The sequence below is a fragment of the Drosophila albomicans genome, chromosome X, assembly GCF_009650485.2.
Source record: "Drosophila albomicans strain 15112-1751.03 chromosome X, ASM965048v2, whole genome shotgun sequence".
Lineage (NCBI taxonomy): Eukaryota > Metazoa > Arthropoda > Insecta > Diptera > Drosophilidae > Drosophila > Drosophila albomicans.
In genome coordinates, this window is record NC_047627.2 from 13,775,022 (window position 1) to 13,786,363 (window position 11,342).

The following is an 11,342-nucleotide window of genomic DNA, read 5'->3' on the forward strand; positions in this document are numbered from 1 at the left end:
TTAATCTTAAATCACTAAGTGCGTATTGGGCAGAAACGTGGCGGGCATGTCTAGGGCGGCAACAAAAGATCACCGGTTCATGCGCTCAATTGAGCGTTCAATCAATGCTAACGCCCCTGACGCCCACCTCGCCACATACATCCACACATTGTACGAGTATGCTATAGTAGAGTAGAGTAGAGTAAGGCGCACACACACACACACACACAGCTTCAACTACATCTCTACAGTAGTTAATATATTTTATTTATTTATTGATTTGTTGGCGTTGTTCGCGATGCTTTTCGTATTCATGGTGTTCTTCTCCATGCTCTTTTGTTGATTTTAAAGTTGAGTTGAGATTGCTGGGGATGTTGTTGGTGGGATTGTTGGTGTGGTTGTTGGTGTGGTTGTTGGTGATGTTGTTGGTGATGTTGTTGGTGAGATTGTTGCTGCTGTTCTAGATATGATAACATTACTGATTTGGGTATTGATGAGTATGACTGAGTTGGTGAGATTGTTGGTGGGATTGTTGGTGTGGTTGTTGGTGATGTTGTTGGTGAAATTGTTGGTGTGGTTGTTGGTGATGTTGTTGCTGCTGTTCTAGATATGATAACATTGCTGATTTTGTTATTCGAGAGTATGAGTGAGTTGGTAAGATTGTTGGTGATGTTGTTGGTGAGATTGTTGGTGATGTTGTTGGTGTGGTTGTTGGTGAGATTGTTGGTGTGGTTGTTGATGATGTTGTTGGTGTGGTTGTTGGTGTGGTTGTTGGTGTAGTTGTTGGTGAGATTGTTGGTGAGATTGTTGGTGTGGTTGTTGGTGATGTTGTTGGTGAGATTGTTGCTGCTGTTCTAGATAAGATAGCATAGCTGATTTGGGTATTGATGTGTATGACTGAGTTGGTGATGTTATTGGTGATTTTGTTGGTGTGGTTGCTGGTGAGATTGTTGGTGAGATTGTTGGTGATGTTGTTGGTGAGATTTTTGGTGTGGTTGTTGGTGATGTTGGTATTGAAGTCGTCGCTACAGTTCTAGGTGACATTGCTGGTTTGGTTATTGGTGTGTATGAGTTAGTTGGTGATGTTGTTGGTGAGATTGTTGGTGAGGCTGTTGATGATGTTGCTGCTGCTCTACTAGAGTGAGTAAGTTGGTCATGTTGTTGGTGTTACTGAGGTTGTTGAAATTGTTGGTGTTCCCCGTGATGTTGTTGACTTTCTTTGTTGGGTGATATTGTTGGTGTTGTTACGGAATTTTATAGTATTGAATTTTTGTGTTGGGTGAAATTGTTAGTGTAATAACTAAATCGTTGGTGATATTGCTGATAAAATTGTTGGTGTTACTCGTGTTGTTAATGTCGTCGATGTTGTTAAAATTGTTGATGTTCTTGGCGATTTTGTTGTCTATTTGAAGATGACTATTTTATAGTTGGCTTAGGCTATTGATGCTGTTAATGTTGATATTGTTGGTGTTGTTTTTATTGTTTTAATTCTTATACTTTTTCGATATGTTATTGATGAATTTATTTGATTTGCTGTTGTTGTCGGTTTTAGTTGTTTCGAGGATATTGTTAGTGAGCTGTTCATATTGCTGGTTGTTGTGTTGGCGCTGATTTTGCCTGGTGTTGTTGATGTGGTTGGTGTTGCTATTGATGTGGATGTTGTTGGTATTGTTTGTGTTGTCGAATTTCAGTTTATTGCAGGCTTTTTTAGTTTCTCTGATAATCTATGTGATGATAACGATGTTGGTATAGTTGACTTTTGAGGGTACTGTTGGTGTTACTGATAGGTTGGTGTTTCCAAAAAATATTCACTTTTATTTGTAGTTCTGCAGTTGTTAATATTATTGACACTGCTATTCTTATTATTGGTGATTTCGTTGGTGTTGTTGATGTTTTAACTGTTGTTGGTATTGTTGGTTTTTACTGTTGTTGGTGCTTTTTTGTTGTTGGTGTTTTAACTAGTGTTTTAACTGTTATTGGTGTATTTACTGTTGTTGGAGTTTTAATGTTGTTGTTGTTGTCGTTGTCGATCGTCTTCTTCTTGAGCTTTTTGTTGGCGCTGTCACGCAGCTCTGACATTCAATTAAGTCGGCAAATAGCTGATACAAAGAAAGCGCCGCTCTTCGGAGTTCCCCAGTCCTGCAATTTCAGCAGCACTGTCTTCTTTCAGGTCGCTCACAACCTGTGATCGAAGCGACCGAAGCGACGTGGCGTCTGAACATGTTACACACTCCAGTGGCTGCTGCTGCTGTGGCTGTGGCTGCTGTTGTTGCTGTGGCTGCTGCTTCTGCTTCGACTGCACCTGTACATAATTTGCCTATTCACGCGGCTCCACTTTGAAATCAAATTAACAGCCACAACGCGCCGCCGCGCCGCAGCATATTCACTTTTGAAAAATCTCACAAAAATAATGTGCGGTCATCTTTATATCAGCAGTTTCTTTTTATACAAGCCGACCATTCAAACTGGGCAAAAAAAAAGAGTCTGCAATCCATGTAACAGGCATTAACAGGCATATCTTCAACAATGTATGAATATACGAGAAACATACAAGATCAAGTATACACTCATATCTTACATACAGCTGCTTATTTTTGATCATTACCAATTGACGCTGCGTCTGAGTCCTGGACTATGTGATGTACTTATGTCTAGAGAGACTTAAAAACTCTTATTCTTATCATGATTATGTTTAATGCAAGATTACAAGCCAATTTCTCAAGCAGATAACAGCATTAAAGGAATACATAAAATGTCTCAAAATAACATCAAACTTTGTGGAAAGATCTCAACTCGATTTAAACAGCTTTGAAGATTATACATAACAGATATACTTAGACTTATATATAATCTTTAAAGTTGCCTTAAGGCCTTTTACTTTAGTATATTTTTTTTTATAGTATATTTGGTATTATTTAAGTAACTTAAAATTAAGGCAGATTACATTCTGCTTACCATTTTATTATATTCTATTCTAAAAAGTTAAATAGAATAAATTAAATAATAAATCTACCATAATTCTAAGTTACTGATATAATACTAAATATACCATAAAAATACTATTATCATGTTCTTGTATAAATGCTTTGATCTGTTTAAGATATGATGAAGCAATTTGAGATACATTTACACCAAATTCGAATAATTTCATGAGATGCTGAACATTTGATTTATATGAGCGAGAATTTGAAAATGAAATGAATTCATAAAATAAAGAATTAATACAATACCATATACGACGAGATTATAATATATAGCTTACATGTATGAAGGTGATTTAAAGGTGAAAGGTTACTTTTATTAAAATAGTTTTCAGCAGAATGCAGGAAAATTCCAGTGCACCACAAAATTTCCATGACCGTGAGAAACTCTACATATTGTAACTACACCCCTGTATATACATTTATAATTAAAGGGATTAAATATCAAAGTAAATTTGATATTCAAAAAGAGCAAGCAAGCGTTTAATGTAATAATCTAGTAATTCAGCTTACATTTGCTTTAAGCACATGACAATTTGGTTTTCTCAGCAGGCGAAAAAACATCGAGACAATAGTCAAAGTACACGCTTCACGTTGTTTGGGGCAAAGTCAGCAAAATGATCAACTGAGATTACATGAAGTCAATCAATTGAACAAAAACCAACAGCAACAACAACAACAGCAGCAGCCAAAGTGAAAAAAAAAACAGAAATACAACAGGCATAAAATGGCAAACCCAAATCAAAGTAGAAGTCAGAGAGTCGAAGAGTCGATGCCACAACAGCAGCTATTTATTATATTTTAGAAATAAAAACCGTTTGGGCGTGTCCCCTCGGCATAAACCGCCCCAGTCCAGCCCAGCACAGCCAGGGATCGACATTTGGTTTTGAGTTCTGAGTTTTTTGGACTCACTACACCGCTACACCGGGCTCGATTTGATAGGACTTTTTGCATCAGGAGACTCAGCGCCGGTCTCCTTTTCAGACTCTATAACTCTCTCACAGCCAAAAGCTTCGCCCCACTTTTTGAGATATACTCGTAGTGGAAAATCCATGTGAATATGAGTTCCAAAAAATGCCGAGATGAGTCTGCGACAAGTGGAGCATTTGAGGTGAAAGTTTTAGGACAACAAAATAATAATACACACAGAATTAATTGTAAGTTTTACAAAATATCTATTAACATTTTCAAGCTAATGTATATAATTATAATTTTCGTTATTGTAATGTGTTTATAATGTCAGCCTTAGTTGCTGTATTTTTTTGAATAACATTATTTTTCTAACATATATAATTTTTCTAAAATTGTTTGTCTCTCAGTTTTGACCTTAACATATTTTACGTCATCCTTAAAGTTGATTTTACGTAGTTACACAGACTGATTGATTACTCTGAGATTTTAATATGAATCAAGCGTGTTCCTATTGTAACATTCATAACACTTCTTTTTCCAACAAATACTGAAATTCTTTTAAAGACAAATGTTTTAAAATCCTGTCTTCTTCCTTGTTCAGAACTGAGCATAAGAAGTGGCTCAGAAAATACTGCAATGCTCAAAATAAATCTATGAATTCTTACAAAACTTTATCAGCAATCTTTAAAAATAATGTTTATTTAGTATTCATTAGTGTTAAGTACATCTGAGGCTAAAAACTCATACTACAAATATTTTATATCACTTCTGGATAAACTAAGCCGTTTGAAGTCGTAGTTATTATGGCCTCATTTTCAATATATACATATTTGAATTTATTTATAATATTTTCAAAGTATCTGCTTATAATTTTATAAAAACTAAATAGAAAAATATATCCACATAAAAAATTGCTAAGTTTGAGATATGAATAAGGAGATTAAGCGAATTGAAGCAATATTGTTTCGTGTGATTGTATGGAAATAAATTATTTTCTCTAAGTACCAATTAGATCAGTTAGTCACAAAAAAACAAAAGAAAAGCAAAACCGTGTGGTATTATTTTATAATATACCAAATTAGTATACCGCAAAAAATGCTAAAAATGTGCATAAATATATATTTAATATATTGTTGTAGTCCTATATTAAAAATATACCATTGAGTACATAGAATTTATATTTGGTATATTGATATAGTACTACATTCAAAGTAAAGTATAAAAAATATACAAGATATGAAATACGTAAATAGACAATTTGAGTACTAATTTTAAAATATATCGATTCAATACTTCAAAAAAAATACTGCAAATATACCGAAAGCTATGTTTGAGTATTCATTTTAAAATATGCCGAATTAATATACAACATTTTTGTTACAAATATACAAAAATCTATATTTGGTACATTGCCATAGTATATTTTAAATATACCATAGAGCACCCGCGCAATATTTAGTATACTGATATAGTATCATATGTATTAAAATATACCACATAAATATACCAGATAAGTAGTAAGTGGACAATTTGAGTACTAATTTTAAAATATACCGATTGAATATACCACCAAAAATACTACAAATATATCAAATGCTATGTTTGGTATATTGACATAGTAAATTCAAAATACCATAGAGTTCCATAGGAACCATATTTAGTATACTGATATAGTAATATATTTAAAATAAAGTACAAAATATACCAGATACGAAATATATAAGTGGACAATTTGAGTATTAATTTTAAAATATACCACTAAAATTACTACAAAATTAGCGAAAGCTATGTTTTGGTATATTGACATAGTAATTTCAAAATATACCATAGGGTACATAGGAGCTATATTTAGTAATATATGGTATAAATAAAATATTCCATATAAATATACCAGATAAGTAGTAAGTAAATTATTTGAGACTAATTTTAAAATATACCGATTAAATATACCACCAAAAATACTACAAATATACCAAATGCTATGTTTGGTATATTGACATAGTAAATTCAAAATATACCATAGAGTACACATGAGCTATATTTAGTAATATATGGTATAATTAAAATATTCCATATAAATATATCAGAAAAGTAGTAAGTAAACAATTTGAGTACCAATTTTAAGATATACCGATTGAATATACCACAAAAATACTAAAAATATGCCGATGGTTGTGTTTTTGGTATATTGACATATTAACTTCAAAATATACCATAGAGTAGAGCTATATTTAGCAATATATGGTATATTTAAAATATATACTATATACCACCAAAAATACTACAAATATATCAAATGCTATGACATAGTAAATTCAAAATGCCATAGAGTTCCATAGGTGCTATATTTAGTATATTGATATAGTACTATATTTAAAATGTACCAGATAAGTAGTAAGTAGACAATTTGAGTATCTGCAGGCTAGCTCTAAAGTGTCCTTGCTCAGCTATCTGCTGCGCATGGCAAACGAGTTAAAGGACAACAACAAGAAGCAGAACGAATTGGGTGTCAACGCATGAAAATTAAACAAACACTCATTTTGTGCTGTGCGGTGCGGTGGGGTGCGGTGCTGTGTGGTGGCGAATGCGAATGCGAATGCGAGGAGGCCATAAAATGCCGAAACCCGAGCAGAACTTCAAAGACTTTGACAAAGTCAAACAAACGAGTGAACGAAAGAGTGAACGGGTGAACGGGTCAACGGGCTGCAAAAAACCCTCCATTAAAGGCGCCCGTTCCTTAGTCTGAGGCAATGCCGCAGTGGCAGCCACAGCCGCAGCCCAATTTGCCCACCGCCACCCGCCTCCCTTCCCCCCCACTGCCTCTGGATTATTGGTTGTGTGTGTGCGGCACAAAAGGGTTCAAAATTGTTGGTCCACAGTGACGGCGACGTCGTCAACCTCATTTCAATGAAACGAGCAGAGGAGAAGAGTAAACAACAGCGTTTGAAAATTTGAATTGGGATGAGCATTACGTCGACATATTATGGATGCCAATGCCAACAACTGTGACTGCGAAAACGACCTCGACTACGACTAATTTTGCGTTTTGTATTCCCGTTCGACGTTTCCGGTGAACTTCCTCGTAGCTATCACACCAATTCCATGCCACAGAAGATGTGCGTGAATTGAGTGAATTGAGGGCTGCCATCATCATCCTTCTAATGCTAATGCTAATGCTAATGCCAAAGCTAAAGCGCAGGCAATTGGAAAATTTATTCAATTGTTGGCAATTCAACTAAATAACTCATTGGCTTTATTATGTGCACCTAATTTAAATATCTATATACGTATGTATATACGTACATATATAATCGTAGTCAGCTCTCGATTTTCTCTCGGTTTTCTGCTTGAATGTGCCACCCATTCCATTAATACTACTCTCGCATATACCCCATAATCATTGCCATCACATAATCAGTGTTGGTCCCCTTTGCTGGAAATAATTTGAAAATTTCAATTACTTTTGCTTTAGCTGGCTTGATTAAAGGCATATTGCCAGGACATTCGTCTCTCTCCAGCTCTCCAGCTTCCCAGCTTTGCTTTGACCCCAGTTGAAGTTTTGTCATTCTGTCGCAGCCACTTAACTCTTTAGTATGCATATGGAACTTCAGGCAGACAATAAAACCTAATTGTATCTTTCTGCACATCTAACACTTGCAAAAGTTCAAGTATTTTTCTAAACAAGTAAGAAAGTTGCTAAAGTTATTGTTGTACTAAAATTATATTCTTTAAATTCTCTAGATTTAAAATTACGCTTGTTATTCGAGCGTGGCAAAAATGTGAAACAAACTTGATCTGCGTGCAAACATAACAAATGCTGTCGAAAAAAATGATAACTCTATCTCTTATAGTCTCTGAGATCTAGTGTTTCATACGGACGGACGGACAAACGGACAGACGGACATGGCTAGATCGTCTCGGCTGTTGACGCTGATCAAGAATATATATACTTTATAGGGTCGGAGATGCCTTCTTCTACCTGTTATATACATTTCCTGCCGGCACAAAGTTATAATACCCTTCTACCCTATGGGTAGCGGGTATATTAAGTTGATTTTTTAGCAGTGCCAGTACTCAACGTAATATATATATATATAATATATATATTAATCAATATCCTGTGAGTAGAATGGTTTTTTGTTGTTATAGGCAAAAGGAGCTTGCTTGATCAAGCGAAACATTTATAGATCGCTGGGACTCTAAGAAATAGATATATACCTTGTTTGTTAAAACACTTGTTAAAGGAATATACCAAATTTCGGTATATTTTCGGTAGACTCATTTGGTATATTTTTGATTGAAAATACCGCATTGTTTTGCTTTTATTGAGATTGCTAACAAATTGCTTGAACTAAAGGCAAGTTAAGAATTTATTACATAAACTGTACAATTTATAAATAAAAGTGTTTCAATCTATTATTTACAAGAACTACTGACATAACTAAATGCTTCATCGATTAAAGATATTATTGGTAATTGGTTCACTTTAAGGTACATTTATATTTCACAAAAATTCAGAGTATAACTTAAAACTTATTATCTATATGAAATTGTTGTATTTCATGCAGAAATATTAAAAAAAAAAAAAACTATTAAAATTATGTATTATAAAATATCATTCTTTTATATTTTGCATATTTTTTATAATTTATATTTTATATGAAATTGTGTAGATGAAATTTGTAAATACCAAAGTTAGTTTCAATGAAACGTGATTAAAAAGAGTTACACATATTTTTAATCAAATTCTTATTAAAATGCAATGTTTGGTATAAATAGATTAATGACATGTCTAATCTTGTATCAGAAATCTGCATATTTTCCATAATTTCCATTGATATGAAATAATTGAAACATCTGAGTACTGCAAAAATTAAAAAGATATTTTACTGATATAACAATTGTGAAATGATGAAAACTGGTTTACCCTCCTATCCGTTCATAGAGAGCATACAATATTGATTCACAATTTTGAATGTCCCCTCCGACACAGAATTGACAGAATTGCATTACTTGAAAATGCAACTATTAATGTATTTAATTACACGACATACACGACTCGAATAATACGATGTGGGACCTTCACTTCCCGTCAGGTGTTGCGCGGTGTTCGGTTCGCAGAGTGAAATACGAGAGCCAATCAATGCTGAAATGTTGAAATGCAAACAGCTGATAACAGATCGCAAATGTATCTCATCGCATAAACATACTTATAAGGATACTTGAATACTTCGCTACAGAAACCAGAAATGTGTCGCATTGACAAAAATTGCGCACAATGCTTGAGTTTGCATGAGTGCTCCCCAAAGTGACAGGATATGTCAAGGATATCCGCTGTGCAGAAATCTTTCTCGCACTCGCTCTCCATATGTGTGTTTAATTTTGCGTTGTGTTTTTTTTTTCGTTTTCGTTTTTATTTTCATTTTTCGCTTGCCAAAATGATAAATGCGTTTCGGACAGCATCCAATATTCATTGACCTGCGACAGAAGTGGCAGAAAGAAACATGGTGTCGCCATACAGGAAGACTAAACTTGACACATGAAACATCCTGTTTCGATAAAGGCAGCATCGGGCAATGCAAGCACATAACAATGAAGCACACCGAAAATTGTATACCCTAATATTTCCCCGTTGTTGTCGTAATATGCCAAACAGGATTTAATGAATAGAAGATTTGAAGAATTGGATTATTTTCATTCAAAATATTATAATACACACAATCAAGCTTTAATTTAAATGATATGGTTTAACAATTGCTGAATCTAGTTTATATTTTAAACTATGTTTGAAAGATCTTTAATACATAATCTAATCATATTAATTGTAAATATTTTAAATAACGAAAAAATTTGAGAGATCTTTAGTATCATAAATCTAATAAATCAAAAATTTGAAAGTATGTTTGAAAGATTTTTAATAATCTAATAAATCTCATTACAAATATTTTAAATAACGTATTTAATTCAACAATTTGAATATATGTTTAACAGATCTTTAATAATCATAAATCTAATTCCCGAACCCCATTTTCTAGAAATATTTTAAATCTCGAATTTAACTCAATAATTTTTAAGTGTGTTTTGAAGATCTTTTATAATCATAAACTTAATTACAAAATCCCATTTTCTTTAAACATTTTAAATCAAGAATTTAACTCAATAATTTTAAAGTTTGCTTGGAAGATTTTTAATAATAATAAATTTAATAATTATAAATTAAATTACAAAGTTTGCAAGTTACAAGTTTAATTCAATAATTTGAAATTTTTGTAATTTAAAAATGGAAAATAAAACCAAAAAAATGTTTGATTCTATATTCCTAAAGTCTAATATAGAGAACACTGAATGGGATTTATTGGAGTGTTGTCAAAGCTAATGATATCCTGAGATATATCCTGCCCGCTGCTTGGCTGTTTCCTCACCCGCTGGCAATTGTTCGATGTCGATGTCGTAGGAAAGTCGGCATTTTTATGCATTTTTTATGCATATCGAGTATATGGACTTGTTGTTGTAACGATGTTCGACAAGTTCATAAAAAATTCAAACTCGCTGCTTCAAACAAAAATGTTTGTATACACCCCACACCCCACAAAGTATCCACTCTGCTGCTGAATACCCTCTCCTCGGGTAATGATTTATGCAGTGAACACTTCTTTTTGTTGCCAATGTTATTGTTATCTTGTTTCTTTTTTTTCTCTGTTTTTTTGGTTTCTGGTATTCCCGTTATTGTTGCTGTTGTTTGCATATTTGCGTCAAGTTCTGGTCAATGCTGTGTATATCGAACACAGCAGCGTTGACCATGCGGCATCCATTTTCGTTTCCGCTGCTTTTTTTGCTTTTTTTGTTGCCTCATTGTTGTGCACACAAAAAAAGTTTATTCCAATTGCGTGCCAGATATACAAATATGTATATGCATTTATTATTTTCGCCTTTTTTTTGCGAAATAAACGTTTGTTTTGTATGCACACAAGTAGTTTGCATTTATTCGGAAATTTAAATGTACTTTTTAAGTACCAACAAACAGCATATGTACACATGTAAACAAAAACAACAAAAAACAACAAAAAAACAAAAATATAATAATAACAAGCAAAAACGCTCTTGTTGAGAGTGCTTAACTGGGAAGTACAAATACGTAGATACCTCAGACACTCGAAAATAGAAATATGCATCGAACATCATGAGTAAAAGTTATGCTATGAGTTCAGGACATACGAGTATATGGAATAGTGTGGTGGACTAAGTTTTCAAGTTGTATTGAAAGTTTCAGGTGTTTTTGTTGTTGGTGAAACCAGCATATTTCATTGATTGAAATACTTTTTAAATTAGTTCTGCGCTCGAATTTAATTAAATTTATGAAAACATTAACTGATGGAGTAATACAGAATTATAATTCAGCACTGTGATCGAATACACAGAATGAAATATCAGCGAACCCATAAAGCATATTCTTTTCGTAACTGTCTGTTT

The 11,342-nt window shown here is 33.4% G+C and overlaps 1 protein-coding gene across 1 annotated transcript; it reads right to left on the reverse strand.

Annotated features, from left to right (window-relative positions):
- Nucleotides 1-247: 247 nt before the first annotated feature.
- On the reverse strand, nt 248-2,058 carry LOC117567422 (GATA zinc finger domain-containing protein 4-like). Its single transcript, XM_052004175.1, has 4 exons — nt 1,969-2,058; nt 878-1,012; nt 597-833; nt 248-439 (listed from the first exon to the last, which is right to left on the reverse strand). Exons 1-4 carry the CDS (start codon nt 2,056-2,058, stop codon nt 248-250), a joined length of 654 nt encoding a protein of 217 aa, XP_051860135.1.
- Nucleotides 2,059-11,342: the final 9,284 nt, after the last annotated feature.